Here is a 20,129-nt window from a genome sequence, read left to right as displayed (position 1 = left end):
TTAATAATAGCATTCTGAACCCTAAGTTTTCAAATTAACCTATAAGGTTCGATTTTAGTAGCGTTTCGATCCCTACCATCAATTTTCTATTAACTATATTAATGTGACAATAAAATTTCATTAGAAAAATATTTTTTAAAAATCTTTTTAAACAAAAGAGCTTTATAATTAATCAATGATTTAAAAAGTGAAGACAAAAAATTTGAAATACCAAAACAAAGATGGCAATACTTAAATCTTTACAAAATTAAAGATAACAAAGTCAACAATACATAAACTAGGAATTTGAATCTCGAATCTTTTGATCAAACATATATATTGACTAGTTAATCTATGTTTAGTTGACAATATTTCATGTACCTTTAAGCATGAATTCACAGTGCAACCCAAGAGATTGACACATTTTTTTTTTTAATAAAAAAAGAGAAAAAGAGGTTGCTAACAAGTCTACATATTAGTTAAGCTATACTCGGTTTGCAGGAGATGAGCACTTCCTAATTTTGCTGATGTTGAAATTTATATGAACCTGTCATGTTAGAAATTTTACAATAGTACTCATCTCATTCTTGGGAATGCAAGGGCAATTATGTTTACATCAAGGATCTAATAAATACAACGAGAGGGAGGGAGGGAATAAAAAAAATAAGTACGACTCTAAAAGTTACAAAAGCATGGTACCTAATTTCCATACAATAATAGCATAATCGTTATGAAGTTGCCAACTTGAGTATAGCACAACTACTCAAGTTAAAGGCAGATGTTCTAGACCAAGAGATTATAGATTCAAATCCAACACATATTAAGCTTAAGAATATGTATATAAAGTTCAAATTAACAAAAATAAAACTACAGGTAAGGGAGGCTTTATAGAATTAGAAGGCAACTAGAGACTGAAATTTTGAATAGAAAACACGATGATTGCAGTATAAATCATATAGGCATTGCTTTAAGAAGTTCTGATCCCAAGTCCTTAACTCCTACCCTAGCCATATTTTAACATTGAAAACTACGTATGAAATACACATAAGTTCTAGCTAATAGGACTAGAATGAACCAACGGATCTGGCCGGTGCGCAAACTTGCTTTGTTCAAACCAAAAACTATAGATTAGCTTCTTCTCCAATTAGTGACCTGCCAATGCTAATCCCCACCAAGAGTTGATCATACTGCAATTATATATACGTATAAAGAATCTGTAACACGATTAATGAACTAAAAAACTTATTGTCGAGGGAAGCAATCAATCATCTTGAACCCTCTCTTGCTATAACTCAATCTATCTATCTACTAATCAACTCATTTGAACCCCATAACAAGAAATGTAATTCTAGCTTCTTTAGAGAGGGCCAGATAGATTCTGTACAATATGAGATATTTCAAAACATAATCTACAAACGAAATCCTGCTTGTACTCAACCATTAGTTCTGAAATCAACTACGTATTTTATGGTAATGAATGTTGGCATACCTGAAAAATCTTGAATTGCTTTGTGAATTGGCATGCAACAATGAACTCCATGCTTTTTCTCCCCGGGGCAGCTCCCTCTTTGTCAGTTTAGGCAAATCTAATGTTCTGTTCCTTTGTAGCCCATAAACTGAACAGCAAACTCCTCATCATTTTTACCCAACATATCCTTTAAACTACATTCTACATTTATCCCCTTCAACACACGGAACCTTGGAACTATCTTCTTTTCCAACGAATAACTGAAGTACCTTGGATAGTCGACCACTTCCTTTATTGACTTCTCCATGATATTTACAAGGAAATCTAGTTTGGGTCTCAATACCTCCTCTATACTATACCCCAGTACAGGAGAGAATCTACCAACCATGAAGGCAATATCCCTCTCTGAGAACCCTCTCTGCCTCAGGTACCTTATACTGCAAAACGTTGTGATCGTTATTAGAATTTGGGGCATCACATCATAGAACAGAATAGTGTAGTGTAAAGATCCATATCAATTTCAACTACAACTACAATAATTTGAGACAAAAAGTTATCATCTTCTATTTATAATCTAATTAATTATACATTCTTTTCAAGTAGATAAATCATTCTTCCTTTTTCTATACTTCTAAATAGTGAGGTGAGAAAAGTCTTGATTTTCAATTGCAATGAGATTCACTTAGCAACCTACTCAAATGTTACATGAGACATTTTCAGTTGACACGGCAAATATGCTAAAACAAACCAGGAAACCAATGAGAAAAATTATAAATGTGAATTATTTTGAGAATTACTTTTATCATAAAGATGTATTTTCAAAATGCATATAACTTTTTGCCCTTCTCAAAAGATTTTATTGTCTCGTTCATGGAAGCTATGCCCACCAATTGTACCACATCACACACGTATATACACAGAAGTGAAGCCTGAGCATTACCGCGGGAGTAAAGTTTTGTCAGGGTCAGACACGAGAAGCTCTGGATATTTTCTAATTGCACGAGGTAGATGAGTCTTAGAAACTCCAATACTGATGAGAAATTCAATCTTCCTCTTTAGCGTTTTCTCAACACTAGTTGCAGATATTTCTGGACAACGAGTAATTATTCTACCAACACTTCCTTTGTCGAACCCTAACTCTTCCAAATATGAAACGACCTGTATACGCACAATTATAATTATAAACTTCTGAAACTTCCAAAACTCCCGAACAATAAAAGATTGCAAAAGCCACCACTAAGTTATAGAGGTTGTTACAACCACGCACTCGAATTTTCAATTTGATCCACCTCCCTTACGAGATTTTAATGCATAATTACTTTTGAACTATAAGGCCGGTAAAAATCAACCCGCAAACTATAAATTTGTTAATTTAAACTAATATTCTTTTACTCTATAAAACTTGAAAACTACAATGTTAACTACTAAAAAAATTAAAATTTTTTGATAAACGTTGAAGAACCATCCTGATTCTAGAAAAAACACTTTATCATAGCTGATTAGTTCATTTTGCAATATTTAAGAGTTTAATTACAACAATTTTGTATACTTACGAAGGTGATTAATCAAAATTGAACATTGGAGGATGTGATGGTAAGTTCATATAACAACCCACAGAGTTCAAGGGTTAGCTTTGGCAATTTTTCCTACAATTGAAAGTTCAAAAAACTAGAGAGAATATCATCATATTTCAAATTCAAAATGATATAATATTTTCTAATTGATGTTGGAATATAAATATAAGAACATAAAACAAGAGAGAAGGCAAGTTATATGGCATTCAGATGAGAAATAAATTGACGTACACAATGTGTTTGTTTATACCTAAGATACAAAAATATTGAAGTAAATGAGTAAATAAGCTCTGAAGCATTATGATTTGAACATATCATCCATAATAATGTTGAAAGTATCCATGAATTTCTTTTGACATTGATTGCAATGCAGGATACAACAAAGAATGGTAAATAATACTAGGTACCAACCTGAAGAAATTCTTGAGGTTTTTGAAGTAATATCTGAGGACTTGTGGCTATCACCTGACCCAACTTCTTGCTTTGAACACCTAGCCCACCAAACCTGTCCACCATCAATTGCAATTTACTAGTTGAGCTTCCTAAAATCAGTGGCCAACTGCTGATTGCATTGATAATGCTTGCATTTGGTACCTGTCATGAAATATCTTCTAGTAAACGAGATATTACATATATACAAAGGTGCAAATTCGTCATATTAGCACAGACTTGGATTTTTCAACAGCTTAAAGGGCACCTACTACAGAATAATGCTCATTTACCAAAAGGTAAAGGCAAGTTTGGCATGTGATCTAAATTCAATTTCTTGTTTTCAAATATATGAATCACCATGGAAAAGACCAGAAAAGTTTGAGTGCAACAATCTTCACCAAAGAGTTGATTAAGCTACGAGGAAGAAATACGTTTCTCTGAGACACTCTTGATCATAGTATCTTTCAATAATGAGTTGCATAAGAAGACTCTTGTAGGTAGGTGTATCCATTTGTATAGAACTGACGAGAGTTCAAGGAGAGGGGCAAGTGCATTTGAGATAGAGGTACATCTTGGACAACGCATCCAAAAAAGTACTTCAATAATCGAGGCCCATTTTTGAGTAGGAGATTCCAAATGTCATCAACAGAAGAGGTTTCTCAATTGGAAAGAGAGAATATTCAAAGGAAAGCCTTTAAAAGGGTTCATTACCAATCCAAAAATCATTCTGAAAGCTAACAGAACTATGATTTCCCACAACGACTGCGAACCTGTTTGAGACCATAGTCCATAGAAAGTTTGAAGGAAGTGACCAGCCAAGAACCTTGATTGGTGGTTCAAAATTTAGCCACAACTCTTCTCCATCAATCCTCTTTCTTACAGTGAAATTTCCATTAATCCTCTTTCTCAAAACGGAATTTCCATGCCATTTTGCAAGATGACAATAATTTCTTATCATTGGCCCGACTTTTACCAAGTGGTATCCCCTTTCACTTTAGCTCCTCCCCAAAGAAAGCCTTTAAAGGGCAGATTCTCAATTGAAGCCTTCTAAGGAGAGTTGCACTTAGGCCCAATCTACCATCTGTGCCTTTTCTTTTCAATGTTGACCATTTTCACTCAACTTCAGAAAGATACATTGTCATTCTTTAAATAAGAATATGAGATTTAGAATGGTCAAAACATCAGCTGGCAGCTGCTATCAAATTCAAAATACCAACCAATAGTGCTCATGAGCATAATTATATATCAAATTCTAGGGTTTTAAACATGCAATTAATCACATTAGTACAAGCAAGGTAAAATGGCCAGAGTAGGTGTACCTTCTCCAATTCAAGGAAAGAAACAATCTGTTTAAGGTTGCCTTGGATGCAATTGGCTGTAATCCATGGATATTTAAGTAACAATTTACCAACTGTCGTCGCTTCTATGCCAACCTACAGGATAATTAAACATCAATAAACTAAAAGTAGTGAGAAAATATCAACATAACATCATACTATACAGTGAACTCTTTTTTCAATAAGAATCTAGACTCAATGAAAAAAATGAAACCCACCTTCCATTTGAAAGTGAGGGTAATATAGTTCAAAATTTTTTAAACATTTTCAGTCTTTCAAAAGAACTCGAGCTATAATTTTATACATAAAAGAGATGAACTTTGGCCTAAAGTCATTGACTAATTTTGAATCCAATTTTGGAAGAGAAGGAATAAAGCATGCCTAGGATATATATATATATATATATATGTACGTGTGTATGTATGTATATCAGCCCTACAATTTTACTCATTCCCATTCCCACTTACAAAACCCATGTTCCAGGCAGCAGCAAGGGTGACCTTGCTCTGATGTTCATAATTCTTAAAGATATCAGGATTTTTTTTCTTGTTTGAGGGACTTTCATCAAACTCCTAAAGAGAGTTTGGTACTTCATACCTATTATCAAATTACTTTAATGATGTATAAATGTCCCTTGTGTGTAATTGTGTGCACGTGCGTGTATATAAGTACGTAAATGCAAGCAATAGTACCTCCTCAAAAGCTAGTATCCTTGATTTGAGGACTTCAGTATCGAAGAAAATGATGGGTGGAAATAGCAGAAACATACTCCTCGTGCGTTCCTTAGGGATGCCAATGTTTTCAAGAAATTCTACCACTGGCTTTACATGGGATTCTACTGACAAAAAAAGCATGTGAGGAAATGATTCAAGTAAGAGGCGAAAGGATTCTTCATTTGAACACAACATGTCTAGGCCTCCACGCCTGGCTTCAATCTATAACAATATTAATAAAGACAACATATGTTATGAAAATTAAAAAACGAATGAAACAGAAACAAGAAAAAAATTAGTTCGAACTTTGAAATTGGAAACTTTGGAACTGAAAACTGTTACAAGACCTTCTCAAAAAAGGACAAAGTCTGCTGCACATCATCATCAGGAGGAATTGATAAGTTGGTCATCATCCGACGAGCATTTTTTCCTATGACTTCTCCATCACCGCTGCCAGAAAAGAAGAGTCCCTTCATATATTTTACCTAAAGAGCAAATGTAAAAATAAACCAACGTCGGCAAGCTAATCAATCTTCAATTTCTACACTGCAAACAGATATCAACTCAAGTAAAAAAGAACTCAGACAGTACTAATCAGAAACTAATTTCATTAATTCCCGCTAATCGATCAACTGTGAGTATTTCTATAGGAAATATCGGGACAACGAGAATGCTAATTTGAAGAAAATTTAGCAAAAGTAGCGTCCTACCTTATAAATGAGAGATGGAAGCATCTCTCCAGAGAGGTAGCGAGCAACATTCATAGCTGAAGAAAGATTCATACCGACGCTTTCCAAAAAAGCAACCTTCCCATGGTCACCTTTCTCCATGGCCATCAAACCCACCTTTTCCTTAAACCCAAAATCATCAACCAACGGCTGTTCTCCTCCTTCCTTACTCCAGGAAACCCACATGGATGTCTCGTCCAATTCCCGAACTCCATCAACGAGCATCTTCAAGAAACGAGGGGAATTGGAGGCGATGGAGACAGATTCGTCCTCCGAAACCCCGAAACGCTGTAGATACTCGGAAACGGCGAGCCGGGCTTCGGCCAAAGAATGAAGTGGGTCTTCTTCTGGAGGGCCATCGGAAAAGGGAAGAGCATCGGAGGAAGTAGAGGCGAAACGAACGAAATGGGAAGAGGTGAGGAGGAAGGGAAAGCGGGAAGGGAAGGGGCAAAAAGTGAGAGGAAAGAAGGAGGGAGGTTGGGGAAGGTTGAAGCGGTGGAGAGGGACAAGAGGAGATGATTTAGTGCAGCCATTAATGGTGGGAATGGGGAAGAAGAAGGAGGCCATGGTTGCCATTGTAAAATCTTGGTAAAACCCTACAATGAGAATGAGGAGACAAACCCGACCCAAGCGCAAATGAAAAACCTTGTCTACTCATTATATTACTTACATAACAAATCACTGACCATGGTTAAAATTATCCATTCGCCATTCCTAGCTCTCACCCATCGCGAATTGTTGAGATATTGAATGTGATTTATATTTGAGAAAAGTCAAAAGATTTTGAACTTTTAACAATAGACTAGAATTTGTAGTTTTTAGAGTGTTTGACGTGCAGAGTTCCATCCAACTCAATCCAATTTGAGGGGTCAAACACCCGCTTATAAAAATCTCAATCGGTCTTGAAATTGCATTCGAAGTCTTATCAATTTGTGATTAATGTAAATGGACTCTAAAAAGAGTTAAATGTTGTATTGTATTTTGTGATCTAAGAAAAATGTTTGTTTTCATTGTTTTCATAATTTGGGCTATTTGACATTAGCCCAACAAAATTTGGATTATTTGTATTAAAAAAATGACATGGTCAAAGAGGTTATAGTATTTATTGAAAGCATGGGAACTCAAATTATACAATTAAAATATATAGATTAAAGTAAAATTCAATCCAAAATACGGAAATCAAAATGATATTTTAATTATATAAAACTGAATAAATTTTTCAAAGTTGTTAATTATCTCTTCAATGACTTGATTTTTCACTTTCACAATTTTTTAACTAAATGAAGTTTAGCATAAAATTTAAAAACTCATAAACTAGATAGACGGTTGCCTTACTTGCTACATCTTATAGCAATGAGCTTATACTTGTTAAGATCATGTTTGATAACCATTTTGTTTTTAGTTTCCCTTTATTAAATTTCATGTTGTTTTGTCTCAATTTTCTTACCATGATTTTCACATTCTTTTGAAGAAACATTTGAATTTTTCTTTAAAATCTAAAAACAAAAAACCAATTTTAAAAAACTATGACATGTTTGGTAACCATCTAGTTTTTGGTTTCTAGTTTATGAAAATGAAGTCTCTAAACATGAGGGGATCGAATCTTGTACAAAAGCGATTAGTCATCTATGCTTCTAATATGTGTGTTTGAGTTTATGGAAAAATATAGAGAAATTTAAACGTTTTTTTTTTTTTAACTAAGCATGTTTTATTGTGAAGAATTTCAAGGAGAAATAAAATACCTTTGGAGACAACTCTTCAATTTTTTCCAATTTTTCACTGCGATCACGACTTCTTTAATCTTCTTGAATCTCGAACAAGACACCACCACCAAGTTTTTCCTGCTATCCTTCGACAAGAAATAGGTTTGGGAGAACCTCTTTTAGAAGACTGGGAAGAGCTTTTACCGAGAAACTTTTTCTCTGTAACTTGAGAGTGATGAGAGAATGGAGAGAGTCAGTGTGAATAATTTGTTTTTCGTATTCATCCAAATGTAGAACTATTATGCATAAGAAGTGAGGGGAGTCTCCATTCACGTTAACTCCCTTGTAACTATATAAGAGTTATTATTTAATTTTTTAAATTAAATTAAATCAAATTAATTAAATAATATTTATTAATTAATAAATTACGTATATATAATATTACATTTGAATCATATCCAAATGTATTTTTCTCTCATAAACTATAGTTTCAATATGAATTTCATTCACATTAAACTTAACTTATAGTTTTAATATAAACATTCATAAAGTTTTAATTTGAATCTCATTCATGTTAATTTTAATCTACATTTTTAATATGAATATATTCACATTATTTAGGGGAAAGTACATTTTTGGTCCCTAAGTTTTTTATCTGATTTCTATTTAGTTCATAGGCTTCAAAATTTTATATATGTTTGTTTTTTGGTCTTTACTCAAATTAATTAATTAATTAATATTTTGATGATAATAAACCTGATTTTGTTTCCTAATAATTTTATTATTTTGAATAGTCCGTAGCGTAGAGCTCGCGATTTCAATACCCTTAGTAACCTGACAAATTAATCATCAAATTGGACCAATAAAAAAAGGTCACTTTTGAGATATAAGATGAGTGACACGTGGGGAGTGGATTGTGGTTTTCTTTAAAAAAATGATTTTATTATTATTTAAAAGAATTTGATTTTGTTATTTAAAGGAAAAAAAAAAGATAATGGGCAAGTGTCCCAACGATCACTTGTATTTAAAAGACAATCACTTTTCTTTCTCTTTTTTTTTTCTTTTTTTTTTTTTTAAAAAAGTTACCGTTAAAGGTACTTTATATACATATGTATTATTTCTTTTTTACTTTTTTACTTTTTTACTTTTTTACTTTTAATCTTCACCTTATATTTCATTTTTTTTTATCAATCTAATTGTTCAAATTAAAATCTACTTTTTGCCCTATTTACATTTCCTTTTATACTTCATCTTCTCCAAAATTGTTTCAATTTTTCAGATTTTATAATCCTCAAAATTAGCAAAAAGACCACCATTATTACTCTCTATACAAGCTTCCAATTTTCATTATTTTTATCTTTTTTTTTAGAGAATTTTCTATTATATTTTGAGAATTAAAGTGTGTGAGCTCAAACTTGTATACTCACTCTTTTTAGAGATTTTTATTGTATGATTTAAAGCTTAAAAAATATTGTAATGGCGGGATTCTAACCCCTGGAAAGGATCAAGTTTGCTCTTGAACTCGTGAGCAGGGTAGTAGTTCGACTCTCATCAGTGGAAAGAGTCAAATGTGATTTTTTTAATCGAAATCTCGACGCTTGGGAAAGTGGATGTAGGTCGAGTTTGACCGAACCACTATAAAAATCACGGTGTCTTATTCCCTAACTCTTTTATAATTATTTATATTTCTTGCTCTTGTTGGTTGATATTGATTTAATGTGTTTTTTACATTCCTTTTTATCAATTTTGTTATTTAGTATCAATTAGGGTTGTGTTAATTTGATTAAAAAAATTACTTATTAGATTAAATTGAGCATACTTTAGGAAAAAAATTTAATTAAACTCTATTCATCCTCCCCCAGAGTTGTCATACTGGTCCAACAATTGGTATCAAATAAAGGTTGCTCATTTTAAAATTTAATTTCCTTGATAAACTTTATTGTTAGAGCATTATGGCAACCTCAGTTGTAAATGGAATTGTAGAAGACCAATCTACCTCTAGACCTCCTTACTTTGATGGTTCAAATTATGCATATTGGAAAGCTAGAATGAAAATTTATTTGCAATCCATGACTATAATTTGTGGTTAATTGTTCCTAAAGATCCATATGTTCCCATGAAAAAGGTTGATAATGTTGATAAGCCTAAATTTGAAGAAGGGTATGATGAAAATGAAATGAAAAAATGTTCTTTTAATGCTAAGGCTATTAATTGTTTGTATTGTATTTTGAACAAAGATGAATTTAATAGAATATCTATGTGTTCTTCCACTCAAGAAATTTGGAGTATTCTTAAAATTATTCATGAAGAAATAAATCAAGTTAAAGAGTCCAAAATTAGCATGCTTGTTCATAATTATGAGTTATTTAAAATGGATGTTAATGGGTCTATCACCGATATGTTTACTAAATTTACTAACATTATCAATGCTTTGAAAGGACTTGGTAAAAGTTTATACAACTTATGAAAATGTTAGAAAAATTCTTAGATTTCTACCTAAAGCTTGGGAAGAAAAGGTGATGGTAATCCAAGAAGCAAAAGATCTCACCAAACTTCCATTAGAGGAACTCATTGGTTCACTCATGCCATGAGATCACTGAAGGAGCACTTGGAGGATGAGTCTATAAAGAAGAAGAACATTGTACAAGATCTTGATAAAGCTAAAGAGTCTATTAAAAAGTTGACAATAGGTGCTCAAAGATTGGATAAAATAATTGAAGTAGGCAAGTCTTTTGGTGATAAGAGAGTTTAGCCTATATTGATGAATATTCTACTCCTTCAAGTTCTAAAACTATATTTGTTAAAACATCTTTTGTTGTGCCTAATATGCCTAATGTTGTGTCTAATAATGCTAAATCTAGTTTTGTGCCTATATGTCATAATTATGATATTGAAGGACATATTAGACCTAAGTGCTTTAAATTGAAGTATGCTCAGTCTACTTCTTTAAAAAGAAATTTTTCTCAAAGAGCAAAATTTTACGATGCTCCAAGAAAGAATTTCTCCAAAAAGGGTAAAGTGTATAAATTTTTTGTTAGAGATAAATCCTTGCATAATATTGTTTGTTTTTCTTATGGCAAGTATGGACAGAAAACTTATTCTTATTACATGTCTAGATCCAATATTTTTAATGCCAATACAAAATTGAAATAGACCCCTAAGTTTGAAAATACTAAAACTCTTAAACCCAAACAAGCATGGATATCAAAAAATCAATCTCAAACTTTTTGTTTGTAGGTTTTTGTGAAAGCCTCCAAGAAAAAATAGATTATACTTGGATAGTAGTTGCTCAAAGGATATGACGAGAGACAAATCCAAGCATATTTTTTTTTCTTAAAAATGATGGAGGAATGGTAACCTTTAGTGACAACAAGTGCGATGAGATGATTCTATGTTTTGCTCTCTTTAATTGTGTAAACGTACTGTTTTATCTAATTAAACCCAAGTATAAATTTAACTAGAATCCTGGTGAATCTAGGGTCGAACACAAGGATTTCTTTCTAAAGATCCAGTGAAATGCTTGTTTTGAAGCTTTAAAAACTGAAACAAGTTATTAAAAATTATAGATTTTAATTTTCAAAGTTTGGTTTAGTTTTTTAGAGCATAAGTAGAAAGTGAATAACAAAACAAATAAATTTATATGTAAAATTATAGAAGTAGTACTTATAAGCTTAATTTTTAAAAATTGAAAATAATAAAAAAGAATAGTTATCAAATAAAATCTTGAAAAATTTTAAAACTTGAATTATGAAAACACTACTAAAATTAGCTAAAAAAGGAAAAGAAAAAGAAAAACAAAGAAACCATTAGAAGCTAGTAGTGCTTATAGGCTTAATTTTAAAAAACAAACAACCAAATGACTATTAAAATGAGACCTTAACTTTTCGATTTGTATTTGCAAGTTTTATACCCTCCATTAATTTTAGTCATAGAATAAATAAAACTTTGATAAATAGTTAATTCAATTTCCTTTTTCTCTTTCTCAAAGCTTATTAATCACAAAATACTGTAAACCTTAAATAGTTTAACTCGTTCAAACATATATCGTTGACAAATATATCAAAGTTTTAAATTCAACAATTGATATTTAAAAAAAAAAAAAAAAACCACATACTATAACCTTATCTATCATGGGTACTTTTCCTTTCATAGAATAGTTACATTTCACCCCTTCCAATAAATATTAATTGACTAAATTTGACTATATACTATCAAATTTTGATGGTATTTATAATAAAACAAAACTTTGGTATAGCCGGTGCAATTTAGATTGCACCTAAGTTCCATACTTCCATTTCTATACATACATGAAATATATATATATATATATATATATATATATTTTAATCTTTTTTTTAAAAAAATTAACCGGTGTCAATTTTTAATTACACTACATTCAAATATTTATCATATCACGAGTGTATGAAAGACCCTTAAAAGAATTTTTTACATTCTTCAATTTTATGTGAAATATAGGAATAAGATGAGCAGTTGATTTTTCTTGGGCTCTAGGGATGTGTTTCCAACTTGACCTTTTAGCCCAAGTGTATATTTGATCATTTGATAAATATATGTTATTGGAGGCCACTCAATACATATATGGTCACCATTAATTTAATATAAAGTTCAATAAAATATACTTACATCAACCATGTTTCTATTATATAAATGCATCATCTTTTTTTCTTCTTCTTATTGTACCTCTTATTTCTTTTAAATTTCTTTTTACGAATAAGTTAGTTATGGTTAGCTATTTCATTCATTTATTTATTTTACGAATTTAGATTAAATTTTTGGTACATGATTTGAGTTTTGTCTCGTTTATGGAAGAAAAAATGTTTTGCCACACTGTTTAATTAAAAAAATAGTTATATTTATTCATCATTTCAATAATAATAATTCTTGGATTTGCTTTTATTTGTCCGATGCATAAAAAAAACAAGAGAGAGTATGTGATGCAAACGCTAAGAGAGGCATTTATATGCAGTTTCTTATTTAGTTATTCATAATTTATTTTTTAGGGAAAAAACAAGAAACAGTAAAAATAAGAAAAAAAGTTCCGTTGCCATGGACATGGTTTTTTTAGAATTAGTCTTTCTGAAAAACAGTTGTAGTCTAGTTGGTCAAAATTTGGCTTCGATTCTTATTTTTTTAAAAAAAAACAAGTTATGTAATGAAATATGAAAACAAAAAAAGTAAAAACAGTGTTTATAAATTATGCTAAAAAAAATAGTGTTTATGTTAATCTACAAAAAAAAGTAAGGCATAAATATCTTGTATTCCAATTATGTCCAACTTTTCAATTATTTACTAGAATGTCTAAATTGACTTTAAAATTACACATAAATTAGGGTTCGATTACCATTTAGTCCTCAATCACCAATTAGTTACACGCTTTTTAAAATAGAAAACTAAAGGGGCGTTTTAAATGACATATGCTTTTTAAGAACAATATATTGTTTTCCAAATTTTTTTGATTAAACGAAAAGATTGCCCAAATACCTACACATTTTTCATCTTCTCTAACTTCTCTCTCAAACCAATTCAGCCACGAAAATATCAAGGAGAGAAATGACGGTGGACATGGTGAATGACGGATTGTGTGCGATGGCGGTAGTAGGAACTCGGACGACGGTGGCGGGCGTGAGTGGCAGTGGTTTCTACAAGGGGAGAGACAGAGAGAGTTGTGGTTGCCTAACCTTCTACTTTTTGTTGAAGATTTCTCCCCCGCCTAAATCTTCAAACCTCTAGATCTTTCTAAAGCCCTTCAACGCCCAGATCCCTCCCTCCTCCGCTCAGATCTTCAAATCTACTGCCAGATCTTCCTTTGCCCAGATCTCTTTGATGTAAACCCCTAAACCTATTTTATTATTTTATCATGTTTAAGTCCCCTTAATTACGTATTTAATTATTCTAGTATGTGTTTTCCATCTCTGTAAGCATGTAGTTTAATGCTTGTAACGGCTGAAACAATATGGAAGTTATACTGAGTATGTGTGTGAGGTAGAGATATGGAAAATTTTTCTAAGTCTTGGATTGGGGTGCTCTCGGGTAGTAAAAGACAATCTACACTTAGACAAAATTTGGGAAAGCTAAGGCAGGTGCATGTAGGAATGACATCAAGTTAGAAAAGAAGTAAAAATTTGCCTAAGTTGAAGTTGTGCTCTCGAGCAAGATAAGAGAGCTAACACTTTGAAGGAAATAAAAAACGTAGAAGTGAGGAATGCATAAGCATCTGTAGGCTTGAGAAGTCTAAGGTTGGAAATTGGCTAAATTTAACAGAACGTATGCATTAATAGCCATATGGAGGTTAGTAAAGGCCTAAGGTGGATAGTATGCGAGCAGTTAAGTCTGCCTAAGTGAACGCATGGTAGATGCTGAGGGGTATTAGAAGTTAAAGAAGGCGTTTATGGGTAGTAGCCTTAAGCACGGGTGTCTAAGGATAAAGCAAGCATATACAAGGGAAGGCAACGTTAGCCAGGGCATTCGTTGACCGAGAAGAAAGACAAGATGGAACGTAAACTTGGGCGTTGATGAAGGACTTAAGCATTTAGCTTAATCAACCAATTAGTGGTCTAAGTGGCGTGTTTAGAAGCCATGAGAATGAGTTAGTGCTCGACTGTCATTTTAAGAAAGCCCTATAGGCATGTAGCCTTAGTATAAAAGGAGAGTTTGAATTTAGGTGCTTGGTTTGGGCATTCTACTCGAGCTAAGGAAGGAAAACTTCTGCAAACTCGAAGCTTGAATGTTGAAGGAGTTGAAATAAGGTTGTCAGAGGAAAAAATTCCATGGAATTGAGCTGAAGGTTGAGGAATTTTAGTGTTCAAGAATCTAAGGCCACGTGGGTGAGGTGTAAAGCTAGATAAGGAAGAACCAGAGGCTGGGATCTTAAGGTAAGCTAATTAAGGCGTTTAGGAATGCGTTCTTAAAAGAAAATTTCATAAGATTATGTCTGGAATTTAAGTTATTCAAGCTAAAAATGAAATATGGAATTTTGATTGGTTCAACAAGCAGGTAGTTGCAACCCATGCATAAACAAACAGCTGACTAGCATAGGCTAAGTATGGATAAGCATCCATCTTATTGGTGAGTCATGCATGTTCTAATGCCTAGGAGCCTCTCGTGTGCAAACTGCCACCCACCCAGTTAGTCGCAAGGTAAAAATTTGGTTAAGTGTGGTAATACGTTAAGTACAATATACTGAAGATGCGTCGAGTAAAAAGGGGAATAAGATGATATGTTGAACTAGGTTTGAGGCTTAGCATGCGTTACCTTGAATAATAAGTTAAGCTCGAGAGGGAGCTAAGGTATTGTTGGGTTTTATGTCCTAAAACTCGTAGTTTGTATTAAGATAATAATATTCTGCAGTCAATAAACTTGTTATTGATTTTATAAATTGCATATATAAAAGTCTAAATCCAATAAACTAAGATCCATGGCTATTATATGAATACTTGAACTTTATGTAGAGACATAAAGATGGATCAAGTTCGGGTAAATAGCAAAAACGATCTATAGTATATGATTAAGGTTGGGTACCTTATTCTGGTAACACTATTAGATGCAGTCTACTCTGTAGTTGTTACAAAGAGTTGTAAAGTGCTACATACGAAGTGATCCTAATTCTGACATGAGGGTTTCCTCAACAACGCCAACTCAATAAGCTTCCCATTTTAGGGGTAAGACCGAATAGATAACTGGGGACATAGAGTGCAAGACGAAATTCATGCCTACCCGATTTAAGGGAAAGGTTAGTCTATCAAGTACTGAATCTAGGTCTTGAACAAGAGACCCCACCTTCTCACTAGGCTGAGAGAGATTTGGTTTTGTAACAACCTGATCCCCTAGGACCTAAGTTAGGCCGTTATTAAATACATGCATGCATGGAACTCAAAACGACATTCGGTTATGGTGAAATAAATGCTAATTAAATAAGGTAAGTTCAAAAGACTTTCATTAATTTCAAATATTAGAACAATAGTAGGGTACCCATAAATCATAAAGGATAATAAATAAGTCGGAAAAAAAATTCTTAAAAATAAGTTTTAAACATCAAAACTAAAAGTTAAGAGAAACATGAAAAGAACTCTAAATTTCATGATGCGGAAGCGTAAAAAATAGTCCCAATGCCTCGATCACGAATTCCGCTTGTCCATCGCTAGTGCATCTCTATCCTTACTTGAAACAACAACATGAGAAAGAATGAGTATAAAATACTCAGTAAGTAACCCCACTACTGGGATCAAGCTGGGTATCTATGTTCTCTAGATACCCACCTCTACTGAAACATATAACTGCTCTAGTCCTCATGGGACACATATGCACATGAAATAAGAAGGAGTCTGAGTCCTATCCTACTGTAGTTAAGTATGCTCACTATCTCTGGTGAATCCCGAAGGAGACACAAACTGGTGAATCCCGAAGGAAGCACAAACTAGTGAATCCCGAAGGAAACAAAAACTGGTGAATCCCAAAGGAAACACAAAATCTAATGGGCATCTAACTAATCAGTAAGGACATTTGCACAGTCTCAACATCATAATCATCACTGTACGAATCTATGACATACAAATAAACCTCAACATCATGGCTCTACAACATACACATATACCTCAATATCATGGTTCTACAACATACATGTATACCTTAACATCATCAGATCAAATATAACTATGGAAGCACATACCATCTCATACTAGCATTCAAGTGTCTATGTGCATAAATAAATAATTCGGATCTCGTAACAGAACATACTTTAATCATATTATACTATCAATCTTTCATGCTGTCATTCTGCCATAACCTTCATTTAACATGCTAGCATACATCTAATGCCTGGCCTGTGGGCAGTTCTAGTAGTAAGATTACTTACCTTGATATTAGGTCAAACCAAAAAGCAATTGAATCTTTGTGAAATTCTTGAATCCTTAATCAAGCCTAAACATAAACCAAGCTTTAAAATTAATAGTTAAGGCCAAATTCCAAACACCCAAATATTACAAAATATTTCCAGATAACCTTACCTAAGGTGTGGTCCAATTCGAATTCACCTTCCAAACCTCTAATTTGAATCAACCCCCTAATCATAATTTGAAATTAGGCTTACATGATTAAAGCTTGAATCAAATACATACTTCACTACCAATCTCTCAAATAAATTATCCATATGTAGCTTCGTCAAAAATCACTTCCAAATGACTTTACCAAAATTTCTCAACAACCAAAATTAATCCACAAGAGGGTAATCAAAGCATAAAACTTACCAAAACTCGCTAAAACAAACTCCAGCTTCACTGAAAAACACCTCAATACCTTCACAAACTTGAATACAAAGTTGAAACACAATGGGTATAAACTAATTGATGCCAAAAGTAAATGAGTATTTAAGAATCAACCGAAAACAAACCCAAACTGCAGAAATCTTACCCAAATCGATAGATCCAGTGATGGCAAAAGCGAACGACGCTTGAGTAGTGGTGGTTGGAGGTCATGAAGAAGAAACTGACGCAGCGGCTTTGGGCGGCGTCGGACGGGCTCACGAACATGAGGAAGAAAATGGGGGGTGGGGTTTGACTTTTTATGAAAAAAAACAATAACAATAATAATAATAATAAAACAAAAAAGGAAGTAAATATAATTACATTTAATTCATTTTTGTTTTATACTATTAAATTCCTTTCCGTTTCAAAACAAAATTAATTCCTGCCATTAATTTTCCATTTGAATTTCAAAGTGAATAATTTCACACCAACAATTAAATTTTCGCACTTATACTTGAAGTCCAAAATTCCAAAAATGCCCTCAAACTAATAACAATTACTGAAATTCCAAATAATAAAGCTACTGAAATTACATTATTACTAAAAAAATGTGCGGGGTGTTACATTCTTCCCTCCTCAAAGAACTTTTGTCCTCGAAAGTTCATTCTTGAAAAAAAAAAAACTCCGGGGGTGTTACATTCTTCCCTCCTCAAAGAACTTTCGTCCTCGAAAGTTCATTCCTGAAAAAGCTCCGGGTATTGAGCCCTCATCTCATTCTCTCACTTTTAAGTGGCCTCCTTGAACTAGTGATTTTCCACAGGACTTTTACAAGCGCAATCTCCCTAGGGCGCAATGTCTTTACCTCTCTGGCGAGAAATTCTACAGGCTTCTCCTCGTAGCTCAAGTTGTCATTCAACTGCAATGGCTCAAAGTCAACTACATAGAATGGATCTGTCACATACCTTCCTCAAAATAGAAATGTGGAAGACATTATGAACTGAAGACTGCTAGAGGTAATGCCAATCAGTAAGCTTTATGGCCAATTCGCTCTAAGACCTCGAAAGGCCCAATTAACCTCGAACTCAGCTTTCTTTTCCTGCCAAACCTCATAATACGTGCCACCCTCAATAATACTTTATCACCAATCTCAAATTCCAAGTCCTTACGTCTCACATCGGCATAGCTTTTCTGTCTACTCTGAGTTGGTTGCATACGAGCTCTGATCTTCTGTATTGCCTCATTCGTGGTCTGCACTAGCTTAGGACCTAGCAACTTACTCTCACCAACCTCACCTTGGCATACTAGCGACTTGCAACTCTTTCCATATAGGGCCTCAAATGGCAATGTGTCAGTGGTAGTCTGATAGCTATTATTAGATGCGAATTCCATTAAATGCAGGTGAGAGTCCCAACTCTCTGAAAACTCTAGTGCATAAGCGCACAACATATCTTCCAATATCTGGTTCAGATGTTCTATTTGACCATCAGTCTATGGGTGAAAAATTGTACCAAAATCCAATCGAGTACCAAATGCTAACTAAAGACTCTTCAAAAAAACTAGATGCAAAACGAGGGTCATCGTTTGACATAGCTAAAACTAGTACCAAAAGAGGTGTAACAAGCCCTTCCATAAATAACTATGAAACTTAAGATTTTGAAAATCAGCAACACTTCTACACGTTCGAGCTGAGATCTATGAAAACGGTCATGAAGTTAAGAAAGTCTTATCCACTAAAAACATACATTTGAACTTACCATTTTGTCACTGGGAAAACTTCATATATAATGTAAAGAAACTGGTCATACTATATAATGCATCATCTGAAGATACGTACCAGAACAAATCTAGTCAACTGAAAACTGCTTCTACTTTAGAAGTGCCAACTGTGATGTCTTTCCTAGGGTCTACATGTCTGAGAATAACTTTGTCTAATTAAGTCTCACATTCATGAGAAACTCATCATGAGGCTCTATATTGTCATGGGCTATAAAACTTGCTTGAACCAATCCTCATATTTTTCTTTTGCCTTAAAACAATCACATATCATTAGTTAGATCCTGTTGCGGATGAGTCTAAAATTCCCTCTGAAAATGTGGTTTTGAAGTCCTTAGATGCTAAAGCGTCAGTCAATTGATAACACATTTCCATAACCTCGTAATAACTGTAATTGATCCTTGAAGTCATTTTTTTTAACAATAAAACCTTCTTGATTCATAAGTTCTAGCTTGGATTACTTGTACTCCCTAAAGCTAGTTAACTCATTGCCCATGCAAGAGAATACATACTATCTTGTAATGCTCCAAATCCACTTTTAGTAACTTCTTACTATCAACTCAACTTTATTGCTAAGTCTATCCCTTATACCAATGGTTATATTGGAAGATCCAACTTACTTACTTTTGTGCATATACCATTATTGTCTACCTCGAGTTGGATTATTTTCTTTTCTCAATCAACTTGATGGTCTTTCTAGTTCATGTTTCCAACTAGCACACAAAGTCAAAATCCCTTAAATCTTACTAATGCCCTCAATGATTTACCTCTTAACTAATGAAGCCTCAACATACCATGTCAATAGTTCTCGATCATCTACTGCTACTAATAACTCCATTTTAGCTTATCCCTTCTTGACCTTCTATTTCGGCAACAGATTCTTGTGTTAAAACAAAGTTCCATACCAAATCATCTATGTAAGCTATCTTTCCATCTAATACATATTGTCCTAAAGTTCCACATGATCATTAGATATTTTTCTTTTACACAAAAACAAATACCTTGTAACCCCTCATATCTTGCCTCCAAACATACTTAACTAGGAGTATTGAACACATTAAATTCCTTTCTCTTTCCAAAAAGTAAACTTCCTTGGATACTTCTCTCTCCTTTACACTTATCTTTGATAAAACCACTAAATTCAAGATACCTTTTTTTTCCC

At 33.2% G+C, this 20,129-nt stretch overlaps 2 protein-coding genes across 4 annotated transcripts; both read right to left on the bottom strand.

Moving 5' to 3' along the window:
* Positions 1-799: 799 nt before the first annotated feature.
* LOC120083561 (transcription termination factor MTERF4, chloroplastic) lies at positions 800-6,943 on the bottom strand. Of its 3 annotated transcripts, none has more exons than XM_039039375.1 (8): positions 6,214-6,943; positions 5,851-5,988; positions 5,483-5,725; positions 4,773-4,886; positions 3,433-3,615; positions 2,388-2,605; positions 1,469-1,884; positions 800-1,166 (listed from the first exon to the last, which is right to left on the bottom strand). In XM_039039375.1, the coding sequence occupies exons 1-7, from the start codon at positions 6,805-6,807 to the stop codon at positions 1,566-1,568; spliced, it is 1,809 nt and encodes a 602-aa protein (XP_038895303.1). In that variant the 5' UTR covers positions 6,808-6,943; the 3' UTR covers positions 800-1,166; positions 1,469-1,565. The 3 variants fall into 3 exon arrangements, with proteins under 3 accessions (XP_038895303.1, XP_038895304.1, XP_038895305.1); XM_039039376.1 differs by having other exon boundaries at positions 800-1,140; XM_039039377.1 differs by having other exon boundaries at positions 800-1,131.
* Positions 6,944-17,960: 11,017 nt separating this feature from the next.
* Positions 17,961-19,805, bottom strand: LOC120083942. Its single transcript, XM_039039850.1, has 3 exons — positions 19,735-19,805; positions 18,300-18,560; positions 17,961-18,156 (listed from the first exon to the last, which is right to left on the bottom strand). The coding sequence occupies exons 1-3, from the start codon at positions 19,803-19,805 to the stop codon at positions 17,961-17,963; spliced, it is 528 nt and encodes a 175-aa protein (XP_038895778.1).
* Between the last annotated feature and the right edge of the window lie 324 nt (positions 19,806-20,129).

This window comes from Benincasa hispida, chromosome 8 (assembly GCF_009727055.1).
Source record: "Benincasa hispida cultivar B227 chromosome 8, ASM972705v1, whole genome shotgun sequence".
In the NCBI taxonomy this organism is placed as follows: Eukaryota; Viridiplantae; Streptophyta; class Magnoliopsida; order Cucurbitales; family Cucurbitaceae; genus Benincasa; species Benincasa hispida.
Note: the sequence above shows the minus strand (reverse complement) of the source record. Positions and strands in the feature narration are given on the sequence as shown.